This window comes from Elaeis guineensis, chromosome 6, assembly GCF_000442705.2.
Source record: "Elaeis guineensis isolate ETL-2024a chromosome 6, EG11, whole genome shotgun sequence".
In the NCBI taxonomy this organism is placed as follows: Eukaryota; Viridiplantae; Streptophyta; class Magnoliopsida; order Arecales; family Arecaceae; genus Elaeis; species Elaeis guineensis.
The window spans coordinates 18,991,647-19,018,350 of record NC_025998.2 but is presented as its reverse complement, the minus strand read 5'-3'; the positions used below and the strand labels follow the sequence as shown (position 1 = coordinate 19,018,350).

At 38.8% G+C, this 26,704-nt stretch overlaps 1 protein-coding gene and 1 pseudogene across 2 annotated transcripts; both read right to left on the bottom strand.

The window, feature by feature from the left end:
• Positions 1–489: 489 nt before the first annotated feature.
• On the bottom strand, positions 490–22,163 carry LOC105033764 (uncharacterized). 2 transcript variants are annotated; one of them, XM_010908675.4, is made up of 5 exons: positions 21,994–22,163; positions 21,060–21,902; positions 5,596–5,704; positions 3,246–3,381; positions 490–951 (listed from the first exon to the last, which is right to left on the bottom strand). In XM_010908675.4, exons 1-5 carry the CDS (start codon positions 22,161–22,163, stop codon positions 827–829), a joined length of 1,383 nt encoding a protein of 460 aa, XP_010906977.2. In that variant the 3' UTR covers positions 490–826. The 2 variants fall into 2 exon arrangements, with proteins under 2 accessions (XP_010906977.2, XP_073115419.1); XM_073259318.1 differs by lacking the exon at positions 3,246–3,381.
• Positions 22,164–22,493: 330 nt separating this feature from the next.
• Positions 22,494–23,763, bottom strand: LOC105033765 (uncharacterized; annotated as a pseudogene).
• Between the last annotated feature and the right edge of the window lie 2,941 nt (positions 23,764–26,704).

The following is a 26,704-nucleotide window of genomic DNA, read 5'->3' as shown; positions in this document are numbered from 1 at the left end:
ACTTATAGAGGCAAATTATCTTTCAGAATCACTTAAGAAAATCGATAGTTTTAGATTGAAGGCAAATTATGCGCACAAGATAAGAACTTAGATAAAAAAGACAATTAAAATGAATAGAACACAGTGTCCGACAATTTAGGAGCCCATCTTCCCATCTCTTGCTCTAGAAAACATGCTCTTGAGATACCACCACCCTCTAGCGGGGGACGCACAATCATTTAGCAAATAGGATGACCCAATCACTCCAATGCTCAATATTTATATGAAATGCTTACAGGAAAAATCTAACTAGTCCCTAGTTGTCCTCCTGCTCCCAGGTATTGGCCATGTGCCAAGAGGTTTGGGCTCCTTTATTTTGTTTTATTACTATGGTTTCCACTAAGCATTAAAGAAATTGATGCATAAAATTGGAAACCGTTGCATTTGAAATTTTTGAATAAATATTGTTTCGACAAAGAGAAAACTTGAGACTTGAGAGCTATTATAATCTGAGCTAAATGAATAACACTTGTTACACTATGACCCATGCATACATCATGTAAATTTCACCATATAAATGCTTACATCATACCTCCTGAGATTGAGTCAAACTTCAGTTACTACAATTTAAAACTAAACGAATAAACCGAATTCTTTTTCCTTCTCCTGCCACCCTACAGTCATGTGATAAACTTTCTTCAACATATAAATGCTTCTACCACTCTCACGTCAACAGGAAATACAAGACAACCGCGCCAAGCAAAAAAAGAAGAAACAGCAGAATTGATCTGTCTCTCTCTGAAAGAAACTGGAAGCGATGATCTCAAAAAAATGAAAATAAACCATTCTATGTTCTAGATTTCACATTGGAAAGGACAAGAGATAGGATGCATTTGGCAACATCGGCAGCAGCACCGGGCCGTGCAAATTTAAGTGCTTTCTCAGACATCTCTGCCATCAGATGCTCATTCCCTGTAAAGTTTAGAATACATTCAGAACAAACCACACATACGCAGACAGGTCAAAAGATCGAGTCAGATTTGCCTAACATGTAACCAGACATATAAAAATAAGCATTACAATAAAATCAAATTTTGAAGGAATAAAGCTCAATGGATGGAATGATATTTGTGCTGTGCCAGCATATTGCATAAATAAGACAAGATTACAACTGACAGATGGAAAAAATCTAGTCTAACTCCTTTAGAATTCTTCCAACCCTCGATCTATACTATCTTCCAGTTCCCTGGATTTCGATAACAGCCATACAACCGACGCAATCACAAGTATTGGAAATAATAACCTTCACAAGTTCCCTGGCCTGGTTTCAACAACCATTCTTTCAGTTAGACTAGATTGTGCCAAAATCCAACTCAAGAAGATCCAGCTCCTCACCTCACAAAGCAATAATTCAGGGAAACCCTGACAGGTCCTTAACATTCCATTGCCACCTATACCACATCCCAATAATCAATAAGACACAAATTCCTTGTCCTATTTACACAAAGTTCAAAACCTACTGTTGCTAATTATCACTTTGAGATTGGTAACACCAATAGTGACAAATATCAGGTAACACTCAAAACCTTGTTTTGTGATTGTGTCGCCAAATGATTTAATTCAAGTCACATCCTCAAATATCTCAGAGAACATATAATCTGTGAACATGTCTATTAGGTTTATCTCCATACAGCCATAGATGAACATGATCAGATTTATAACTTTAACTCCACACCATTAACAGTCTAAAGCATGGGTATGGGGTTCTTTTTTCCACACAATAATGGACATTCTTCAGCAGTCCTTGGAACCTACGATCGTTTTCAGAACCCCAATCCCACCTGCAAATCTTGAGGTTGTGGGCCAAGAAAAGCAAATGTCCAATACACAGCCCATCAAGAGAAATATACATAATAATCAAACTAAAATGAAGCATATGCATACATGGCTTAAACAAGATGCCTGTATCCATCAATGGCACCGAGAGTTCAACTGTTTGAAAAGGAATAGAAGTGCTTTATAAGAGTCAAATAAGAAAGACTCAAAGATGTCTAGAGATACACCCATCTAACCATCCGAATAACTTGAAGTTTTAAGCTCAGCTAGAGACTCTAGGACTTGCTAACACTAAAAATATAACAGAAATCAAAAGGGAAAGTACAACAATTGAAAGATTAAACTAAATCTACATGCAATTATAATGATTCGCAGTCCTTTAATTCATCATCAATCCTTGTGGAAACCAAACAAAAGAAGGTTAGCCTATAATGAATTTGTTAGAAAGTCATTTTGGTATCTATTAGCAATTACCGTAGCATTCTCGCAACAATTGTATTAACTGAAGCGAGATGTATATTTTAGATTGCAATAAAAACTGTGTTAGCACGTAACATGGTTTCTAACTGAGTTAGTTTATGCAAGCAAGCTACAATAAGTCATGCAAGAAAATCTTAAATTGCAATAAATTTGTTAGCATCATTGCTAGAGATTGATTTGGTCTGAATTGGTACAAATAAGTACAAAAGTACCAACCAATATTTGCAGTAGAGCAATTCTTGCTACTTTGTAGTGCTTGTACAAAGTATGAACTTGCACTATAACTTATAGGCATCTTTATGTCCTTCAAGTTGCTATGATTTAGATACAAGTCAATGAGATTGTGGTCTTTGATTTAATTGTTATGAAAATGTTTTTCCTTGCCAGTGTGCGATCCACCTACAACCAAAGGTTTAGGATTGATTCTAAGGTCAAAGGCCTCTGTCACTGGAAACATTTTCCTGTTGCCCCTTCAGCCTCGTCATTTTCTTCTTTCAGTGATACCATCTTCCTTGCCTGTAAGCTAGACCAAGTATCAATTTCTTGTCTCCAAGCTTTATTTTGATCAGGCATATTTGGTGATAGACTTTTCTTTATTATCATGTCTGATTGTCTAGCAAGAGAGCAAAACACATAGCCTACCTTTTACATCAAGTAATTTGCTGAACTAGACTAAAATGTTTGGAATTCATAGTGCTTGTTAACCTTAAAAGAGTTGAATCCCTGAATTTCACACAAAATGAAGTCAAATCTCAATTGTCAAGGTTCCAAACTTAAATTGCAAAACCCTTTTCTTTTGTCTTTTCCCCTTTGACAATCTGAAATGTACATGGCATTCTATTGTATTTAAAAAAAAAAAAAAAAAGGAAGGCACTTTTAAACTGAAGAACATTGAATAAACTCTTGAACACCTTCAAAAATCATAAAAAATTAAAAAGGGGAAAACATACCTAAAATTTCATCAATTGCAGTTTGAAGACTACTTGAATCAAGTTCATCTTCGGTTAGAACCTTTGATCCAGCTATGTCCGCCATAATATAAGCATTTTTTGTTTGATGATCATCCGCAACAAAAGGTGATGGTATCTGTAAGAAAGGTAAACAAATAGGTTTGGAGACAAAAAAAAAAAAAAAAAAAAGAAAAAGAAAAAAATGCAGGAAACAAGGAGTTAAAACTTGAATTGTAGAACTAGGGATAGTTTTCAATCAGTGGTACAACTTACACATGCGCCTGGTATAATAATTCTCAAAAGCACATAGCAGTAACTAAGATTTATGTGAGAAGTCTGCCACTAAGATGGTTGTAACCAATCTTACATGGTTCAATGGACATCCAGGGTTCCACAGATAGGGTAATTATTGGACTTGAACGTTCCAAATATATTTTGAAAAATTTGGATAAACTATAGTATCTTGGATCATACCTAAATGATACATTCCAGAAGAATCTATTTAATATGATTGTGCTTTTCAGACTAACTATATGCAGCTAGACAAATGCATGCTCACACATATTATATACCACACTTGCCTCTAACTTAGAATAGGTAGGTTGCTGATATGACTGTCAATATTGCAAACTGGAATGACCATGTAAATTCCTACATATAGTGGCACTGATAGTAACCAAGCAGTCAGAGTATCTTTGTTCATTCAAATACATATTTAGATTATCACCAAAAAAAAAAAAAAATCAGCTATGCAAATGAAAGAGCAAGAGTTATATGGTAGCTTGGGGGCAATTGACCTAGTCTATCATATGATATAGTTTATTTTATGGCTATTGCATTAGACTTTATGGCCTAGCAACGGCTCATCTATTATATACATGGGAAACCAAGGCCATTGCTTGCACTAACAAAGAAGGGGGAGAATCTCTCTCTCTCTCTCTCTCTCTCTCTCTCTCTCGTTCTTAGGAGGGCATAGCACGTGCTAAGTACTAGTGTTTCCATGTCGAAATTTTAAGCATAGCATATATTTGGAGTCCCATGATGGATGGAACTCATACAGAGAGGGATCTGCTTATATTTGGTTCAAGTCCCCCTCTTCTCATAGCCAAAAAAAAGCTCATATGTGACTCCCCATCAATGATTGAAAAGCTGAGAATGGGCCGACCATCAGTGGTAGAAGGATTTAAAATCGTCAGGATTCCCAATGGTGACAAATATGCTCAAAACTCTATTCCATTGTCCTACATCATCATGAATTCATGATCAATGCTGTTGTCCTAACCCCATTCAGTGTCAATTGCACAATGACAATTGAAAATCATAAATAACTTGATGATTGTGACAAAATGATGTTAACAAGATTATTCAATATTGTGTCTTTTTTGGTCCATCAAAGCTTTTGATTTATAAATGGCATGCAGCATAACAATCTTTTAATATAACATCAACAAAACGAGAAACACGTGATGCAGAGAGAAAACAATTGGATATATTAAGTGTTATGAGAATAGAAACAAATCAAATCTTAGGAAGTTTCTGATGGTCTATTACCTATTGGTAGGGACAAGTGAGTTTTTTTTTTCTATTTTTGTTTTATTTCTATTTTTTTCCCGTTAGATGGCAAGGAGTTTGACTTGCTTCACTTATGAAATCTAACCTTTTCTTGTAGAGCAACATTTGCAAGTCAAAAGATGAACATGACATCTGCGTTTAATGAATGACAAACTCTTTACAAATATCAGAAGGTTATCACTGATAAGGTAATTTATCTGGGAAGCACAATACTTGATTAATAAAAGTTATATTCTTTGCTAGAAAACTATTTTATACATTTATGGCTATAAATGACAATATTCTTAACAAAATCAGTTAATTTTTTACTTCATATTTATTTCTTAACATTACATTTTGCAAATTCTAAAACCCCTCATGATGCTTCATGATATCACTGGTGTTCCTCTTTTTGCTTCTGTAAGTTCTTTAAAATGTTTATCGATTGACAATTTTTCAAATGAAAATATCAATCATAATGAAAGTATACAATAAATGCCATCAAGCTACTAAAACTCTGTACTGCTTTACCTTGCTAGCAACTTATCTGAAGACATCATTCTTTATTTGTCTCAAAATGTTTAATGACTGGCAATTGTTAAGATGAAAATATCAGTCAGAAAGAAAGTATTCAATGAACGCCATTTAAGATACCGTCATTTTTAACAAATGAAATTTTATAATATTATGGTTGTACACTGAAGAAGCATTTGCATGATTCTTAATTTCCTAATTGCATATTTATCCAGTAGGAGTTTCATATAGTTCAATTTTGTGAAAAGAATAGCATCCTTAATACCAGAATTGATGGTTTTCCAGCAGCCAATATCTCCGTGCAAGTCATTGCTCCAGCTCGAGAAACAACAACATCAGCAGCTGCATAAGCCATATCCATTGCATGCAAGAACCTTCACATATTAAAAGAGCAAATTTTATTACACTAAAATAAAAATAATTTTATATGTACACTAGAAGTTAATATACTGTTAAGATCAGCACTGACTACAACCTACAAACTTATGAATCTCAAGAACAATAGGTCAAAAAGTATAAGCAGCAAATTGAACAAAATCACAACAGCATTTCGCAATAAACTTAAACCAAAATACTACTCTCTCTCTCTCTCTCTCTCTCTCTCTCTCTCTCTCTGTGTGCGCGTCATCTCCTATGAGAGAAAAAAGACATATAGTATTGGAACAGGCTAAATAAAACAGGTAGGTGATCCACAGGAGTTACATGATAGCCACAAGCCTCTGAAACTTTAAAAAACAAAACAATTAAGGCCTGTTTGGGAAACCCAGCAGAATTGGGCTGAATTTCCTACAGGAAGCAGGTCTGTTGCTCTACCTGGCCCATATTCTTCGAAAGGCCCATCTTAATCTTAGCCTAAATCCCATCTATGGGCCTCTTGGCCTATAGGAAGAAAAACATAAAGACCTCTATGGGTCCTTTTTCTTCTTCCAAAGGATTTGGGCTGGGGAGGCATCGGATTGATATAGGCCTACTCAAATAGATAGCCCACTCTATGAATCTCATGGGAAATCCAGCCCAATCCTACTGGATTTCCCAAACAGGCCCTAAAAGGCAGCAAAGAAAGCCTGTAATGTTATATGACTTTCAATCCTGGGAAATAAAGAGGTTCTAAATGCATGAAACAAGTAGGAGGATAATAAAATGAATTTCCCTGTGACATTTCAATAGGCCAATGTGCAATTCCATTGCAGATGCATCTTTTGCAAGCACCAGAAGCAACCAATTCATGGATCATATTTCTTTTGCTTAAGTTTTGCATGTGATTAAACTCAAATTAGGCCTTGAGATACAACCTGTCGTAACTTCAAGGCTTGCTAATCCTTTAAAAGCTTTGTCAAAGACGAGAATCGTTTTTATCTGGTGGATAAGATTTGCTTTAGCAGCCAGTTCCTATGTAGCAATACAGGAATGGCAAAGTTCCAATAATGTTAAGAAATTCATAGCTTTCTACCAGAATTGATGAAGATATCAGAAACAGAAAAAAGATTGCAGAACTCAAGGAAGTGATAGCCCTCAAAGAATGCTGGTCCTACCCAACTGGGATTTATTGGTCAGCTCCAACGTCCAAACTGCAAAATCTTTTAACTGGTAGAAACCTCTGCATAGCTTCATCATATTTGACCAGATGAGGGCATTAGACAGATCAGAGATCAACAGGATATTACTGCTTATCCTAGGTGCATTCTAGGGATCGTCAACATACACATGAAATGAAAGCTTGCCATAAAATCTTGAATATTTTTGGCAAATCAACTGTAAGTCTAATAAAGAAATTTGCCATAAACATGAAAATCAAATTGCCTAGAACCCGATTGAGATATAGGAGACCAAGGAGAGACATCACAGTTGAATATGAATGTTAGAGGCATTGTATTAAATTAGACAACTGGGCACTCAAGCTTCGTAGAGAGGCTGATCACTTACCAACAGAATGACTTGCTTCTGAAAACAAGACTGTGAAACAATTAGCAATACGATTCTAAATGTGACCCTGAGCTCACCACTTTATAAATGAGGACGCTAATGGGCACATATATATCATAGGTGAATGAAATTCTTTAATCAACTGTGAGAGTTTGAAGGAAAACCATATTTTCTTCTTGGGCGGAGGGTTAGCATGCTGTAAAACAATGAAAACCAAAAAAGAGAGTTAAATTTATTATTTTAAATATTTACAAGTCGAACCTATTGAGGATAAAGTGACAGAACCACCATATGGTATAAGCATGTGCAGTGAAGATCCAATATGAGCCTTATTTAGGAGAAAGAAATTCAAGATAGAGACAAAGACCTGTGTTACATGGTTTCCAGTTGCAAAGGAGGACCTGGGATAAGTTAAAATGACAGCAAATGTGACAGGAACAAATTGTGAAGAAATCATTAAGCCCAACCCAGCAATTGGGGAGGCTTGTTTGTTCACAGTCACTATTAGTAAATTTGGGTTCCCACAAGAAGAATACCTGATTCTTTTGAAAAAAACATGCAGATGGAAAAGTATTTCCAAATGAACAGTACAACAAGAAACAGTGTCCTTATGACAGCGCACGGAAAAAAGATAGATTAATGAAAAAACTGTCAGATATCAGGAGATGAGACAACCCGTAGAAATTGGCTAAAACTTTGACATAAAACATATGATGAATCACATGCAAAGATGGAGGACTAATACATAAAGCATAATATTTAGATGATCCCACATGTTTGGAAAGGAACCTGACTAATAAATTTCACAAAGCATGGAAGTAGAAAATCTCAGCTAAAGATAATGCAGATGAAACAATGGCTTGATACCAATCCTCCAATGGTAAGTATGTAGACTCAAGAAACTTTATATCATAAAGGAAAGCCTTCTAAATATCCCACCTTGCCCTTTCTGGAGGAGGGAGAGTTAATCAGGGAGAACAGGTATCGTAAATAAGATGACCAGATATCAGAAACAAATAGTGAGTAAAAAACAATCAGATAATGATATATTATATAAATTACTAAGCATTGCCATGCTTTACATGTGCTTCCTCGGTGGACAACAAGTCAAAAGACTTGGGAGATCCATTACAACCTTTTTGATTTTATTATATGTTTTCATGTCATGGGAATTGACAGCATTTTACCATCAGATTAAAACATTTATAAAACAACTAGAACCTGAGATTTTATAAACAAGATATATACAAATATCATATATATAAATATATCATGAAAACTGCCATAACCACATGGAACACCATTCCCTCTAGCAAAAGAGTATAAAAATGAATAGATATACATGCAAATCCTTGATGAAAAGCTTCAAATAACCTCACATGGTCCAGTAAATAGAACCAAGTCCAAATAATTAATGTCAAAATACTTCCATGGCAAAATAAATACTCCATTGACAAAGCCTTCATACTATTAAAACATTACCAAGTTAACCCTTGCCAGCTTGCTGTATCTAATCAAAAAGGGTCATCTATATTCAGACAGCTTCTGAATTTCATAACTACCTTCTATCAAATGTCAAAATCCAACCATTCAAACTATAATACCCAGTCCTAAAATTTTCCCCCTCGTACGGATTTTAGGGCATGACAAGGAAAAAAAAGAAACAAAACAGAAAATAAAAAAGGAAAAAAAAAGAGAACATTGAAGACTCCCAACGGGAGTCTTCTTCCACGAGAGCAAATCGGAGAGGAAGTCGAATCCGGGAAGGATTCGGCCTCCTCTCTACTCTATAAAAATCCCCTCTCCTCTCCTCTAAGGCTGGCCCCGATGAGCACCGGATTTCCCCTCTTATTTTTCTCGATTTTTTTCATTGAAGCCGTGGATGCCCTTATCGTGTTTGTCTCAAATCCTCGTCGGAGACCTCACCGAAGCCCAAGACAAGCCCATCTCCTGTTCCTCTCTTCCTTCCTCTCCTTCCCATGCCATTACGCATGGCCGCCGGCAGTTGGATTCATCAGAAAACCTAAGAGAATGAAGATCCTATTTTTTCCCTATTTTGAACAAGCCCTTTTTCCTTTTTCCGGCCACCAATGCTGCTGTCTGTGATGCCGCACCCATGGAACATGACCCCCTGACCTCCCTGCTACCTCTCCCAGAGGTCATGACTGTCGGGGATCGGCTAGTGACCGGTGAAATCCAAGAAAGGGATTGGATCCCTGTTTTTCATATTTTTGGCATGATTTTTTTGACCGATCGATCACCACTGTCGGCCTTCCACTGCTACCCATCATCGGCCATTGCTGCCAGACCTCCGATTGTGCCGCCACACCTCGCTGAGCACTAAGCCCCCTTATGTCCCTCCTCTGTTCGGCCAGGAAAAGAAAGAAGAGAAGAAAAGGAAAGAAAAGAAAAGAAAAGAAAAGAAAAAAAAAGAGAAAAAGAGAGAAAATTCTTTTTCTCTCTTATCCCTCTCCCCTAAGATTTTCTCTCTCTACCCTCTCTCTTTCTCTCTTTAACCCATGGACCCTACTATGAATCTGATATGACCTTTTCAAAGAAACCCGGATTCGCTTTAATATCTATGCAATTTGTCGATCCAAGTTGACCCTTACCATATATTTATAGATCCGATCACCGTTAATCCCCATGAGTTACCATGACATGATGCTTGATGATCTTGATCATAGATTCTTCTTTTGAGAAATACGAATATTCTCTCTATTTTCTCTCTCTTTACCCACTTTCTCTCTCTAAGAATACCTATGGACCCCTATCGAGTTGTCTTCCTTTCTAAAAACCTATGTTAACTCCAACAAGAAGACCCGAAGCCGCTTTGATATCCATGCTGTATGTCAACCTCATTTGGCCATATCAAGTATCTTTCAAACACATTATTAATGAACCCTATTGATTGATCTTAACCTTGATCCGATCTATGCTTCACGATTTCTTGATCAAGTCGCTTAAATCTAACCCTCAGCTCGGAGATCCTGAACTGCCCTGATGTCTGAATGGTCCGACACGTCTAGTCAACAGTCCTTTTTTCTTATGATTTAATCTGATTATATTCATCGAATAAAAATTGATGATGATTTAATATTTTAATAGGATTAGCTGATTCTTCTAACGAAGTCTGAAGATCTAAGGCGAACGAGGTAAGTGGATCTTACGCTCCTTATGTATTTTTAAATAACCATATTTTCTATACAAAGAATTATTGTTGATGAAATCATATTTTTCATAAAATAAGAATCAGCATATGTGATATGAAAAAACATGTTTTATTACGAGCATTGATTTCATGAATATGTTTTATGAAAATAGTATGATTATGAAATATAAATTTTATGATTTTTCCACCTACATATATGTATGTTTTAAGAAAAAAATGGAAAGATTTCAAAAGCTCTCAGATAGCTACGAACGAATCTCTATGGAAGGTCGACACCCAGAGCTAGCATCTACACAAAACATGATCTCATCAATGGGTATAAAGTTGGCACACGAAACAAGAACTCCGTCGATTAAAACACATGATGCTGTCACGGATATATAGTGACCTTAGTACGAATATCTGTGAGCAATGTTTTCAAATATGACATGAATACATGATAAGAATGATTTATTATTCATATTTATGAAATATTCATGATTTATGTAAGCATGATTTAATTTATAATTTATTTTTTTATATGCTCTATGAAATATTTATTTTTGTAATATCTATTACTTTTTAAATATTGCATTATCATTGAAAAAATTATGCTTGATCCAATAAGAAAGTGTTGATTCTACTTACTAAGCTAGTGTAGCTCATATCTTTTTATTTTTTTTTTTACAGAGAAAAAAAATTAAGACCGATGAAGGATTTAAGCTTGGAGATCTGCATAGCAAGCTTGAAAATTTTATAGCAGAAGTTTAGTTTATTTTATGATCATGAATTTGTAGTTATTTATTTATGAATTTTGAGACTTGAGTTTGGTATTTTTGGATTTAGTCGCTCTAAACCAATATTGATTTATTTACTTGATAAATAATGGAATTGAATCTTTTATTATAACTTATTTTTTATGGATTTTAGCTGATTATGATTGATTGGCTTCGTGTTATCGTGGGCCCCATAACTCGGTAGCATGACCGTGTTATGTTCCGAATTTGGGGCGTGACACAAACTTTGTCCAAAAAAGTGCCTACCATAAAATTTAGGAGGTCCCTTGATGGGTAAAGAAGACCATGCTATTGGCTATGCCATTCAAGCCCATGCAAACAAGAAATGAGCCTTCAAGACATCTCTTAATCATGAACATGACCAGACAAGGAAACACAATAAAAGTGAAATCTTATCATATAATCTAACATAAAAGTATTTTACAATCACTAAAATGTTTTGTTGCATAGTATTATAACATGTTAAACGAGAACAACTTGATCTTTATGTTATTGAACCACCACCATTTTTGTATTCCCGTTATTAGGAAAAAGAAGAAAATATAATCAGTCAACAAGGCACATATGCAAATCAATGTGACAGCTTTAAAGTTGAAAATGGAAAAGTTTATGGCCATATAGTTATTTGGAATGATATCAATATAACAGAATTTGGTATATGTCTTCATAACTCCATCGTGAAGATAAATATTGCTCATTCCCACACAATGTAGAGATAAGGTCTGTCAATAGATCAGGTTCTGACTTGAACATGGGCCTATTAGTCAAGTAAAGTTATTTTTTTGACCAAAAAAGCCAACTATGACTCAAACAAATGGCTTGACTCAATAATCAAACTGACTTGAAACCCAAAATTAATATAATACACAAATTCCTGCATGCCCTTCTTGCTGCGTATCTGCTTCATTTACACAATCCTACATGACTAAAATTCAGCCATGTGCTTGGTTATTTCAGGTTGGTGTGGACTGCTTCTAAGCAACAAGCTGGCTCCAAATGCTCAAAAGATATTCAGCTTCATGCTTTAAGTGGAGAAGTTCGATGAAAAAGGAAAGTTCTGCTTGTGCCAAAAGAGTTTAAAGGCCCCTCCAGCTCAACAGGGCTTCCATAAGGCTTTATCAGGAAAAAGCACATGAAGCCTAAAACTATTGGTTATGAAGCTTAGCTTATGTGCCTAGCAAATAAGATGGCGCATGATATGGTAGATGAGAAGATTAGTGCAAATATACTGTTTAAGCTGGAGAAATTATGCATAACAAAAACCCTTTCAAACATGTTGTACTCAAAAGATAAAGTTGTACGTGCTCTGCATGAAGAATAACACAGTGATATTGGATCATATGAATGTCTTCAATAAAATCATGAAAGATCACTCAATATTGATCTGAAGTTGGAAGAAGATGAAAAGGCACTTATGTTTCTATGTTCCTGCCACCAATCTACAAGCAGCTAGGGGCAACTATTCTTTGTCAGAAGGAAAAGGCAGTATAAAGATGTTATTGGGACTCTTTTATCTAATGTGATTAGGAAGCGACCAAGGGTTAATGAATCAAAGGCGGGTGGATTGGCAACATGGTGAAGGAATCATAAGAAATGTGCTGGAACCAAATCAAGAATGAAAGATGGTGACAGTTGCAATTATTTCTAGAAAAAAGAGCAAATGAAGGAACAAAAAAGGATTACATAACATTTGAAAAAAGAAACTTAATCCTATGATGTGAAGTTTGCAGCAAAAGATAGTTCAGATGGTAATAAGCAATTGATTCTAGCAATCTCTTATAGCATTGATTTTTTTCACATGATGCAGGATATTGGACTTGTTTTTATCTTGTGCCCTAATAAAGAGTTGCGGATCATTTTGACCCATTATTGGTGGAACAATTCTTACAAGGGCTGCAGGACAGCTATGGTGAAGGAAATACTCTTTTCATGTGAGCTAGTTCACATTCTAGTAAAGTCTAAAAGCTAACTTGTTTTACACATCCCACCCCAAAGTTTGCCATACCGGTTGATACCGTACCATATCAGTATTGAATCAATATGCTGTCTTATACCATACCGATACTCATTACTCTTGTCTCATACTATACGAACCACGTATTAATACTATAATAGAATAGTACCCATGGTTTTCAAAACCAGACCGAACCGTCCGATTCAGGGCGTGTCAAACCGGATCGGCGCTGAACCAGATCGGTTCGGCCTTGATTTTCGGCACCCGACCAAAAAAAAAAAACTGTCTGATTCGGCCTTGAACCATATGGTTTCGGTGTGAATCGGGCGGTACACAACTTTACCGAGACGAAGCACCTGGTTCGGCCTTCTTTAAATATAAGATGAGACAAAGAAATCTTTCGACTTCTCTATTTCTCAGTCTCTCTCTTCATTTCTTACTCCCTAACATCGAGAGGCATAGAAAGACTCAACGAATACGTGGATTAAAGCTTCTTAAGGTATATTTCTCAAAACCATGCTCTCTTTCCTCTTTTTCTCTCTTTTTTCTGAAAAATTCGTGAAAAATGGAAAAACAAAGGGAACCATGTCAAAATTTCTTTTTTTGACATGATTTTAATATATGTTATATATCTATGGATGATCTACATAATAACACTAAAATTATTAATTTTTGTTAAGTATATAATTTTTTAAATTAAAAATATATTTTTAAATAAAAATTTTAAAAAATAACTATAAAATCAGATTATTGTTTAGGAACTTGCAAGCTATTTTTGACATAAATTTGGTGCCCGTTTATCAATGTTTTAACGCATCTTGTGCATAGTAGCCTAGGCGTAAATTTATAAAAAAAATATTTTATGCATGTCTACCATCTAAGAAAATTATGTGTAGTATCTATAATAAAATTCTACATGAATCTAAGATCAAATTATTTTTTCATAATTTTTTAAATTTTTAATATATTTTATTTTAAAAAATTTTAAAAAATATAAAAAAATTAGATAAACGTAATCTATCATTTTTACGTAATTATTGAAGTGATATGCTTATCAATTTTTAAGAATTGATCCATTAAGAAAAAAATGATCCAGAACGTGACATTGATTGGGAGCATGGAGAGATGCTCTCAGGTCAGCATCATTGGAGATGTAAATAGTATCGCATAAAATTCAAGGGAAGAGTTACATGGTTGAAGCAACATTTGATTGGTGGCTATCCAGATATAGCTATGTGTCGTAAGTGTCCACAAGAGATCCGTCAGTTAATAAAGAAATATTTTAATGATTTTAAAGTAGTAAAGGAAAGAAATTTGATGAAGAAGGTAGAGGTGGATCGTCAAGCAGCAGAACCACCTTCTTATCACTCTAGAAAGTCAGAAAAAAGATCTGTTTCAAATGATGAGCAGGCATAGATCGATACTGTCATTCGGACGAGCTTGGATGATCAGTGGTAGCTAGTGGAGGTAGCCAGACACAAAGCTCGATTTGGATCGTCAGCTTATAAGGGCGGATCAAGCTCAGAAAGCACTGCAGCAGAGTCTAAGTCACGATTTAGAAGGACATCCTTAAGTAGAGAGCCCGCCAGTAGAGGCACTAGCCGTCTTACATCCATGTTGAGAGCATTTGACAGTAAAAAAAAAAAATCCTCTAGGAAGATTCCAACAGGAGCCACTATCCACGATTTGGATCCATATGTATTTTCTACTAGAGATTCTAAGCAACAGAGGATTGATACTATGTTGAAGAAAGATAAGAAGAAATATATATGACGAGCTATTGGATCTTGACTTCACTTCAATCACATCCCCACGAACGCAGCAGACAACCCATATTATCGCTCTGTCATTTCATCTATATAGGATGCTAGTCCAGATATAAATCCTCCAAGACCAAGGGATATCCATGCTGAGCTTCTTGACCAGAATAAGAAGGATCTTGAAAAATGAATTGCCTCGTATCAGAGTAAGTGGCCGATATATGGGTTGACTATGATGTGTGATAATTGGATTGGTCCTACTAGACGAAGCATCATCAATTTCTTAATATATTGTGATTGAAAAATATTTTTTTTACAAGTCTGTTGATGCTTTAGCTAAGGTGCACGATGCCAGTTGCATCCTCAAATTGATAAAAAAATGATTGATCAGGTAGGAAAGCGGAATGTTGTGCAGGTTATTACAGATAACGGACCACAGTATAAGACTGCAAGGGAGATATTGATGGAGCAGCAACCGCATATTTTCTAGACTCTGTGTGCTGCACATTGTATCGATCTGATGTTGATGAATATTGAAAAAATTCGTAAAGTGCGAAAGGTAGTAAAGTCAGCACAAAGCATCACTAGATTCACCTACAATCATACATAAGACCTATCATTAATGCGGTAGTTTGCTAGGAATGATATATTGAGATCAGATGTCACACGATTTGCTACTAATTATATAGCACTTGATAGTCTGATTGAAAAGAAAATATTTTTGCATTAGATGTTTGTCAGTTCTAAGTAGCAACAGAGCAGATATGCCCGGACAGGCACTGAGAAGAGCAATGTGGAGAGCTTAGTGACGAGACAGTCATTCTGGCAGCAGGTCAAGAAGATAGAGGCAGCTATTAAGCCTCTATATGAAGTACTTCGGACCGTGGATGGTGAGCAATACTCTCAGATGAACTTCTTATATTATATGATGGAGAGAGCAAAGGAACAAATCAAGATGGTAGATCCAGTACATCAGGATCATCGACCATCGATGGAGCTATCAAATGGGTAGGGAGTTACATTTAGTAGGTAAGCAGCAAATCAAAAACTCTTTCAAAATTTGTATAAATAAACTTAATCAATTATAAAAATCCATATGCAGCTTATTATCTAAACCCGAGATTCCAGTAGTCCATACCTGATATTGGCATGGATGAAGAGCTTTTGTCCGCCCTATGAAATGTAATAGACAAGATGAAGCCCGATCCAGACATTGCGGCTATGTGTCTTCAACAAGTAAGTTAAGTTCAATGATGTTTATGAACTTAGCTACATCTTCAACAATTAAGATTTGATAACAAATATTTTTTTACAAACAAAAATATTTAGGGAGGATATAGAATTATTTGGAAGTAATGTAGCGATCAGAAGCAAATCAAAGATAAATCCAAGTTTATATTAATAAATCTATTATTATATTGATATATTCAATCTTCTTTTTGCTTTTGCTAAATTTCAATGATTTTACAGCTAAATGGTGAGTGTATTTTGGTGGATCCGCACGAAATTTGAAAGATCTTGCCATCAAGTTCCTCTCTCAGATGATTTCATTAAGTGGATGTGAGCGCAACTGATCGACCTTGGTCCTTATCCACAACAAGCAGAGGAACTATCTAAAACATAAATATCTCAATGATCTTGTGTATGTGCACTATAATTTGAAGCTAAGACTCAAATACATTAGGGAGGAAATTCAGCTGAAGTACACAGATTTGACTATGAGTGATTTTGTTGATGAAGATGAAGATCCGATGATCGGATGGATTATGAGTCAGCAGCAGCAGCCAAAGCTTGATGAGTCAGGATCCCCTCCATGACCTGCCAATTTTGTTGCTAGTGAGGCTGGGGTAGACGCCTCTCATTAGACAAGTAGCAACATTCCACATAGACCTCTAGCCGATACGCCATAGCATCCATCCTCGCAGCCTAGGCAATCAGAGCAAGGCATGACGAGAGGGTAGGCAACTACTAAGCATAAAGATAAGAAAAAAAAGCCAGTTGCAACTCCAATAAAGTGAGCATTCGATTTACTCAGATTTAGCCACCAAACAGAGCAATGATGATGGTTCTTCAATCACTCATGAATCTGATGATCATGGAGGGACCAAAGGATAGGATACGCAGCCAGTTGGTGATCTTCTATTCACTGATGAGTCTCAATTTATGCACACCACGTAAGATAGGGACCACGGTGTACAGACTGGTAGAGCCCATGATAATACAATTTCATACAAACGACGGACTCCACGAGATCGTTCAGAATATGATGCAGCTACAAATGACTTGCACGTGAAGTAGAATCCACAAATGTATCAAGTTCGTCCTCGTATTCTGGATCCTCTTATCCGCAGCCACAAACAGCCTATGATCTTTATGGATATCGATATGGATATGCTGCATCGGAGACATCGTCTTCAAGTAGCTGCTATCCTGTGCAACCCAGAGCGTCTTATGGATCGAAATTTGCTATCGGTATATTTGGATAGGCCTCTTCACAACCAGACTATCAGCCCGACGATAGCTCTCAGAGTTAGATCCTCAGTGAGGGATTGAGGATGAGTTATGATCCAACGTGCCTACCTTATGGAATGAGCACAGAGGATTATAATCCTATGTGGCTAAAGGGATGGACTGATGTTCCTCTTAACTATATAGATGATCCTGCTATTTATGGACATCGACGATCGATCAGATTCTGATGATCAGTACATATTGAATATTGTTAGATTTTTTAATTGGTTTAAGTATTTTAGAATCCAATGAAATCTAGTCCATGTATTGATTATTTAGGATGCTAAATAACATAATGTTATGCTTAAATTCATATCACATGCGATTAAAGATGTATCGAAGTGATACAAACATTAATGAATATCACTAAATATCATTTTGAACTTTAAATTATTTAATAATTTATAAAAACTTGATTGGACACCTCCCATCCAAAAAAAGAAAAAAGCAAAAAAAAATTGGTGTGCCAGTTTGACCGGCACGCCGCCGTACTGTGTCGGTATGGTACCAAACTGATACCATACCAAACGGATCGGTGACCGAGACGGTCCCTGATATTGATTTGTAAAACCTTAATAATACCAGTACAGGATCCGGTACCAAGACGACAAACCTTGTTCCACCCCCTTGAAGATGTTTGAACTATTTGCTAGATATCAATTGGACAGTCTCCTTCATAGCTGCTTCATCCAACCCTTAAGTTTGCATTTGGTTCGGATTTAAAGGAGGTCTAAATGGACTAAAGGCTGAACTTTTTTATTCCACATTATCCCGTCAAATGTTAGAACAATAGCTCATTTATTTTGGGGGAAAGTGGATATTTTAAAAGGTTGGTGTAGCTATTTTTTCTAACTAGCTCAGAGTAAACTATTCCACTTTATAGGCTGCATTTGATTCCCGGATAGCTAACTAAGGGGTGGCTAAAGCCTAAAGTAGAATCCACCATTTAACCACCATATAGCTGAAAAAAGTGATATTTGGCTGCTTCTTAAGTAACCTCATGGGGAGTGGCAAGAAAGCTATCTGGTTGCAAAAAGCATAAGTGGTTTAAGGCCCATTTCTATGCAGTATGGACAGCGATCTCCTTATACATTGTTTCCACTTGAATGAAAATGGCTGACTTCATCTATCACATGAATATGCATTCACCATCCAATGTAACATTGCTCACCATATTATTTTGTTACCCAAAAATCATTACAATCTTTTTTTACGACATAGAAATGAGAAAAGTGTCATGAAGGTATTCTTCTCCTGAAGGTAATATCCAAAGATGTCTTATAACCTTCCTATCATGGGGCTTATGACTTTCCTTCTCAATGGTTCATCATGTTAGCATTCATCAAAACACACACTCAACCACTGGCAGCAACAATAATCCACAAGCCTATACAAATATCACAAATTTCATGTATGCTAGATGAAATTAGACCCCATAACAGAGGAAAAAAAATCCATGCATTGATCAAAATCACCATTGGCATCAAGCTAGCCACCATTACAAGATGCCCAAACACCACATGGGACGCATGGATGCGGCTTGATTAAGACACCAAGGCATCAAGCAAAGAACCACATGATAGAGGGGAATAGGATATTATCTCAACAAAGAGGGAGTCAAGGTTCAAGTCGAACAAGATCTGTAACAACCCTCGACCTCACCCAAAAGACTAATCAGAAGGTATTATTTAGATTGCTTGGTCCTGTCTAAATATTCAAGATCTTTCCAGCAAATAATCGATGTAGGACTAAATACAAGTCGCACGGATCCTTACATACTCCTCCCATTTAAGCCTAGACGTCCTCGTCAGATTAAAGGTCCAAATCTATGCATCCATTCATAACACTACGATCGACACATGGTTAGCCCCAATGAATCTGTACTGTAGTATCTCCTAGACCACATAAGCTATGAGCGGGATCAGCTTGATATTATTTTTAACGATTAGGATCTTATCCAAAAAAGCTATTTAGAAGGTATTATTTGGATTTCTTGATCCTATATAAATATCTAAGATTTTTCTGACGAATAATCAATGTGGGACTAAATACACGCCTATATAGGTTCTCACATGATCGACGAGGGCAAGACTAACATCAAGCACAATTGACTACCAAATAAAAGGTCAGGTAATCGATTTGCGAAAGCAGAGGGAGGGATCAAATCACGAAACCTGCAAGATGGCGGGAATGGCCTTGGAGAAACCAAATTGGGCCATCAACCGCCACCACCACCTCACTAGAGAAGATGGTATAGGGAGATCCAACTACTAGGAATGGCCTTGGTGAAGCTGGATTGGACCATCAACCACCACCACCTTGATAGCAAAGAGGGGATTGGGAGATCCAACCACCAAGCAACCTTCGGTGAGGTCGGGAGTGCAGATCCACCACTAGTGACAATGGGAATCTAAGCCAATAATGAAAAATCATGGGGTAGCACCGATGAGCACCAACATAAAGAAGTGGTTATAGCCCACCGACCATCACAAAACTGATGCCATCAGGATTGTGACTAGGAGTCAGCTAGGATGGCGAAGGACTCGTAGTGTTGTCAAGAACAGAAGTGAGGAAGAAGGGTGGGGCATAGTGAAAGAGGACCGTCCCAAAGTTGGACATGGTAATAAATGAGGGAGTTAACTTGACATGGGTACAATGGTAGGAAAACAGGGGGTAGAGGGCTTAAGAATCTTTAACCATGGTTTGTGGGTGTTGTCTATCTAAGTTTAATCAGCTAAAAGTTAAGGTGTTTGGCTAGTCAAATGAATAACCACCACTCAATTGATGGTTATCCATGGATTGAACACAGCCATAGGATGTAATAGTTTATTTTGGAGTCAAGTGGGTGGAGTATGTTAACCCATTTACTTCAGCTTAACTTACTTTGCAATCAAATACAGCTTAATAGAGTTAGAATAAGGCAACTTTTGATTTGATTGACCGCAATACATTAGCAACCTCCTCCATATCAGTTTTGACAGGTCCATCGTTGACAATCTCCTGTTGATCTAGAATCCAAATTATGACTTCATTTAAATGCTCAAATTGTCACACTTGTCATTTAAGACCCTAGCATTTGGGATTGGATTATGATTAAGAGTTAGACTCACAGAAGAATTTTGTTAGGTGTGAAGAAAAGAAGTTGGATGTAGATAAAGGCGATTACTTATCCCAAACACCTGAATTTAGCTTTCTAGGCCATGTTATTATTTTAGGCTTCTATATGATATGGGTCACAACTCTCAAGGAACAATAGTCAAACACAACACACAAAAGACTGCTGCCTTTCAGCTAAGTGGCCCCGGACAATCTAGTAATTACTCCCTTGAATTTATAGGTCTCCTTTTAAAGGCCTCATATGTATGCCTGTTACAGTTCACTTTGCTCCCCTAATTCATTAATCTTTTTGTGCCTCATGCAAATATTAAGCATAAAAAGAGTTTAAACTCTTAATAGACACAAATGATACTAACATCCACAAAATCTTTGGGCTCAAGCCCTTGGTCCACCATTGAACATCCAGGTTGAAGTGTTTTAATTACTTAAACAGTCTGGAACAAGAAAATGAAGCAAGGAATTAATTTTTTTTTTTTAAAGGAAAAAAGAAACAAAGGTGAGTACAGAAAGACTCACGGGGTAAGCAGCAACCGCTTGTTGTTCTTGACAAGGCTCTCCATCTCACTGTATCCCTCAGCCCCTGTCTGCCATATAATGTATCTGTTCTTGTGCTCCAGAAGCATCTCATAGTACATGTTCAGAACAGTAACGTTGATGGCACCGGCACCCGCCGAGCCCCCTAGCACAAGCACCACCTGAGCCTTATCCGATCCAGCCTTGGGGAAGAAATGCGACCGGGCGACTACCTTGGATGTGTACCTCCTCAGCGAAAGCCTGACGGGATTCCCATACACCAGGCACTTCTTCTTAGGGAAATGCTTCACGCAGCCATTGAAGGCAAGGAAGATCTTCTCGGCGTAGGGCGCCAAAGCCCGGTTGGTGAGGCCCGGGAAGCTGTTCTGCTCCTGGATCGCGATCTTGATGCCCGAGAGGACAGCGGCGAAACACACGGGGGCGGCGACGTACCCGCCGGTGCCGACCACGATTTGGGGCCGGAAATCGCGGAGGATCTTCCAGCTGGCGGCGATGGAACGGAGCAGGTAGAAGGGGAGGAAGAGGTTCATGGGGTGGAGCAAGGGCCGGGCGAGGCGGGCGCGGGGGACGGTGGCGTACTCGTACCCGGCGGCAGGGACGGCGGCGCTCTCCATGCTGGTGGCGGTGCCGATGAAGAGGATCTTGGCATCGGGGCACGCGATCTTGAGCTCGTCCGCGATGGCGATCGCCGGGTAGATGTGGCCACCGGAACCTCCGCCGGAGAATACAACGCGGAGTTCGGCGCTGCGCGGCGGGATCGGGGTGGAGCTGGGGAGGTCGGTGCTCTCGCGGTCGACGGCGAGGCAGAAGGTGAGGTGCTGGGCCCTGAGAGGAAAGAAAAAAGAAAGAACGAAACAGGTCAAAGGGGTAAAACAAAGAAGGGGAGAGAGGGATTATATGGGCCGATAATACCTGCCTTCTTCTGTTCGTGGCGGTGGAGGAGGAGGTGGTGGTGGTGGTGGTGGGACGGAGGAGTGCTGGAGTTCTTGCTAGACTTATTTGACTATGGAGGAAGGAAGGGTAATTTCGGAATTTGGCGGAGAGAAGGAAGGGGGGAGGAGGAGGAGGAGGAGCTGGGGTGGCCATGGGAGCTTCCGGAAGCGTGGTAGATTCGTGAGCTCACTGATCACTGCTTATAGAGTCCAGTGAGGCAGCCAGTGCCCGGTAGAGGAAACAGGCGCGGTGTTTCCAGTCGGTACGGTGATTGCACGTTTTGGACAGGCCAGTTGTACAGCCTCTACGGTGCGACTCGCAAGGCACCCGACGACTCCACTAGGGGCCTGTGGCGAGAAATTACATCCTAAACCAGGTGCACCACATAAGCAGTGCACCAACCGGTCAGAATTCACCACCACACCAGCAGTTGAAGGAGAAAAAGGAAATTGTAGCCGTTCGCCCCCCTCTCCCATCGACTCGTCATCGCCGTCGGCGAGGCCTGGATCCCATTATCGCGTAGATGTCCTCCTCGATCTCCTGCCGTGTGAGCACGAGCGAGAACTTGGACTGTTCCCTTCTCTCTGCACTCTCCGATCTAAGCCGGACCGTCCTCTCCCGACCACCTCTCTCTGATGCCGCCGCCACCACAACCGGAGCATGTTTCGAGCTCGGATTCTGTCCCTCGGTCCCGATCGGCCCCCTCGGAGCATGCCGCCCTCATCACCCTCAGATTCCACAGTCTCGCCGCCTCCGCTATGGATGACGAGGACCTGCCTCCGGCGCCATCGCCGGCAGCGGCACATCCTCCACCGCCTCTCCTCCCAAGAAAAGCGGCTGCACGCTGATCTTCATCTGGTCCGCCACCTCGCGGAAACGGCCCACGAGCTTCTCCTTGAGCTCCTCGAGGCCTCCGTCGTCTTCGCCGCCACCCGCCACCTTCTCTGGCCCTCGGATCCGTGCCACGGAAAGAAGAGCTCTCTCTGCCCTTGCGGTTGATGTTGGCGCATCAAGCATCTGCTGGTTGCCCATCTCTTCAAGTTCGGGAAGGATAAGTGGTGGAGGAGGCGGGAGGGGTGCGGCTTCTCGTAGGCATCCGCCGCTGCCGCCATGGGGTGCTCCTCCGCCAGCGGAAATACCATGCACCGGCCGATCTGGAGGTGTCCGGATGCGGCCTTTGTTCTGGCATTCTAGAGGTAAGATTGTGAGAGAGCGAAGACAAGAAGCAGACAAGGGTTGAGAAAACTGTCGGCAGTGGGGGCCACCACCGTGGTGATGCGTCGCTTCGACTTCTGCTTGATGATGGAGGTTGCGGAGAAGCACGGGATCAGCAACATCCCGGCGGTGCTGCCGATGGTGCTGGCGATGGCCAAGGCAAAGAACGGCGGTGGATGGGATTCGTCCTCGCTGATCAGTAGGGTGGAGACGGGGGTGGCGTCGCTGGGGCGCAGTTGGGGAGGGAATTTTAGTGGAGGTACCTGCGGGTGGCGCTGAGGGAGGGGTACGGGCTGACAGAGAGCGGCAGCAGTGGGTACACAGTCGCTGGCCACCGGCGGCACACGTCAATTTGGGTCAACAGCAGTTCGGACCAGATAAGAACTACCGCTGGTCATCCACTCCTATATGGCAAGTGGACACTGCCGTGAGATCGTATATCATTGGTCATCAGCTTAAGATCAATAATACAGATTAGATCACCTGCTTTATTATGGAGCACTCATAAAGATGATGTGAATGCAGATGGAGGTTGCTCCAAGTGGATTTCACGATCTTCTATTTTTTAACTTTTTTTATTATATTTTTATTAAATTTATATATATGCTTTATTTTATCAAAAAAAAAAAAGCCTAATGATTAAGTATTATCAGGGTTAGAGGATGGTGCAGATGGGGACAACAAAAAAGGTGGGAAAGGTGGACTAAAGAGGCATATGACTAGGATTTTTTTCCTCTTGCACCCTAGTCATATGGCAAATTCTAATTGGTATGATGCACTGATGATGTGGTGCAATGATGTAGGATATAATTTTTCCTTCTTAGCTTCTTTCAATTGTATTGGGCTCTAAATCCTATATTGGTCTCTTATGGGTTGGGTTGGATTTCCAGCTACTCCACTAGTTGAAAGTAAGACTCGATGGGATTGAGAACGATTATTTTTGTATCTCGAGATATTGTTGGTTGTTCATGCTTATTGGAAAATATATTCTTTATGATCTAAAATTTATTATTCTATTAAATTCCTTCCAAATGTAATTTGGTGATCCAAAAAATAAGATATTTATTTATTTATTTAATGATAAGTGAATGAACTTGTTTGTGGTTGGAAGGCAAACAGAGTGGCAGATTGAATGGTATTGTTCGTAATGGAGCACTCTAGATGTCGACATCAGAAATGTTTAAAAAAATTTTTTTAGATGTTCTTGGATGTACTCGCATGAGACTAATATGAACATCCATCTAAACAGAAAAACATTATTATTTTTCTATTTTTACTTGTTATTTTTTGCTATAAACCTTTATAACAATTATTACCTATATATTAAAATTTTGAAATGCTACTTGTGAAAGCAAATAATCAGTCAATAATGATCTCAGGGGAGGTCCACTGGGACAATATAATGTACTATTTAAACATTGATTTGATCATCCTAAATATAATTTCAACTAAAGAAGGGAATGACTTGGATATCCTTTTGCTTCTTTCCAACAAAATTTTCTATTAGATTGCTATTATCAACAAGTTCCACGCCACGCTGAGACTTTTCTTGACTCCTCGATTGTTCCAAGAGTTTCTAGACATGAAAAGGGGATAAATTTCTGTTAGGATGGAGATTCGGTTCCAAGTGATTAAGATAGGCAATCATTATGTCACAAAGGATATTCTTAATTAATTATTTTTTAGGGTTTTTAGCGACACTCGTGTGAATATAAATACTGATTAGACCCGAGCAAAAAATGTGCTTAGCCTGCCAATTTCACCCCGGGCATGTTGTTTATCGGGCTTAGGCTTCGATTCCCAGCTCCCTAAAGCTCACACCTTCTCCTCCCTAAGGCCATGGAACTACACCTCCCTTACTCTCTCTCTCATTCCTTAATGAAGCCTGAAGCCGTGACAGGGTTTTTTTTTTTTGGTAGCAAAGCTGTGATAGGGTTCGTGTTGTATCTTACGTGCAAAAGAATGATGATCATCAACTGTTGGATCATGCCTTCTACAAATCTCAAAGCATCCCAAACTTTTTCTTTGATCTGCCTATATAGAACTTATAGTTGCTATTGCATAATCCAACGGTACATATTGTGACAAAAAGATAAATCATTCTATCGTGCAAAAGATACAATTAACCTACCGCAACCTATGAGTAATTGGGACTACCAGACTGGTCTACTTGGTGGCTCCTCCGCGCTCTGGCTTGCATGTTTTGGACCACAAATAGAAGGCTCGGTGCCTACCATTTCACCGGGCGGCTGGAAACAAAACATCAACAAGACAAAGCTTAAGGTGGCACTGCAAGGCAACAAACAACCGGGAACGTTGCATTGTTTATGGTAGATACAATCTCACAGTGTCATTCCCTCTCTTAATCCTTCTCAAATGTAACATTTGAGGGGATTTAACGGTGTAGAGTGACATCAACGTGTAACCCGCCAACCTTTGGTTGATTTTCTCTGGCATTAGATTTCTTGCTATGGAGTCTCGCTGCTAGTTGTCAAGCGATGGTTGGGTGATCATGGAGACTACCAAGCCAATGGCCAATAATATATCTAGTTGTATGAGCCATGCACTGTAGAATATTGTGTATCTATGGATGGGCACCATCAAAAATGGATGATATCCCATCTCTAGATAGTCCTATCCTGATACATGAAATGATATTCCATCTTCATGTCCCATGAGACACCCCATCAAAATTTAGATCTCCTATTTCTAAATGCACAGTCATATATTAAAAAATCTAAAAGATGAAGGGACAATAGATTAGTGCCATTTATAGCTGTGGGACGTTATGCTCTTGCATTTGGTGGGAATTATCCCCGAACAAATGCGGCCAATGACCACCACACACTGAGACTTCTAATTGATATCGAGAAGCAAATAGAAAAAAGGAAGGGAGAAAAAGAGCAATTTGATGATTATACAATTAGGGAAGAAGGGTGCTGTGGGATTGCCAACATCTATATTATATATAAAATGAAAGTTCAGAGTTCTCCTTATACGACATATATCGCCATTTTAAATGGGACATATGTGGGCATCCCGGAGCTCCAATCCCTCTTTCTATAGTGTGCCACGGAATGGGCTGAAAAGATAGAGGTGGTTCAGGCTACACGCATTCAGAGCTCAAAAATTCCTCCTATAGTGTGCCAATGTAGCATATATTGGAGAGAGCCTATTGCTTAGTTGTGGAGTACTACCATTTCGATACTGCTGGCCTGAGCCTTTCATCCCGACTTCTTAAGAATCCTTGTTGCGTCTATAATGATCCGAAAGTTTTTATTTATTTTCTGAGAACCCCCTCCTTCGGAATTTGTTAAGATCAACATAATTTGCATGAGACAAGAGTTGCGGGCTGAGAGAATCTTCATCGAGGATGATTTTGTCATGGTTATTGGCTGAATCTGGGATGAGGCGAAGGATCTAGATGTTCATCCGCTTCTCTGTAACATCTGGAGGTCCCTTCACCATTCCATCAAGAT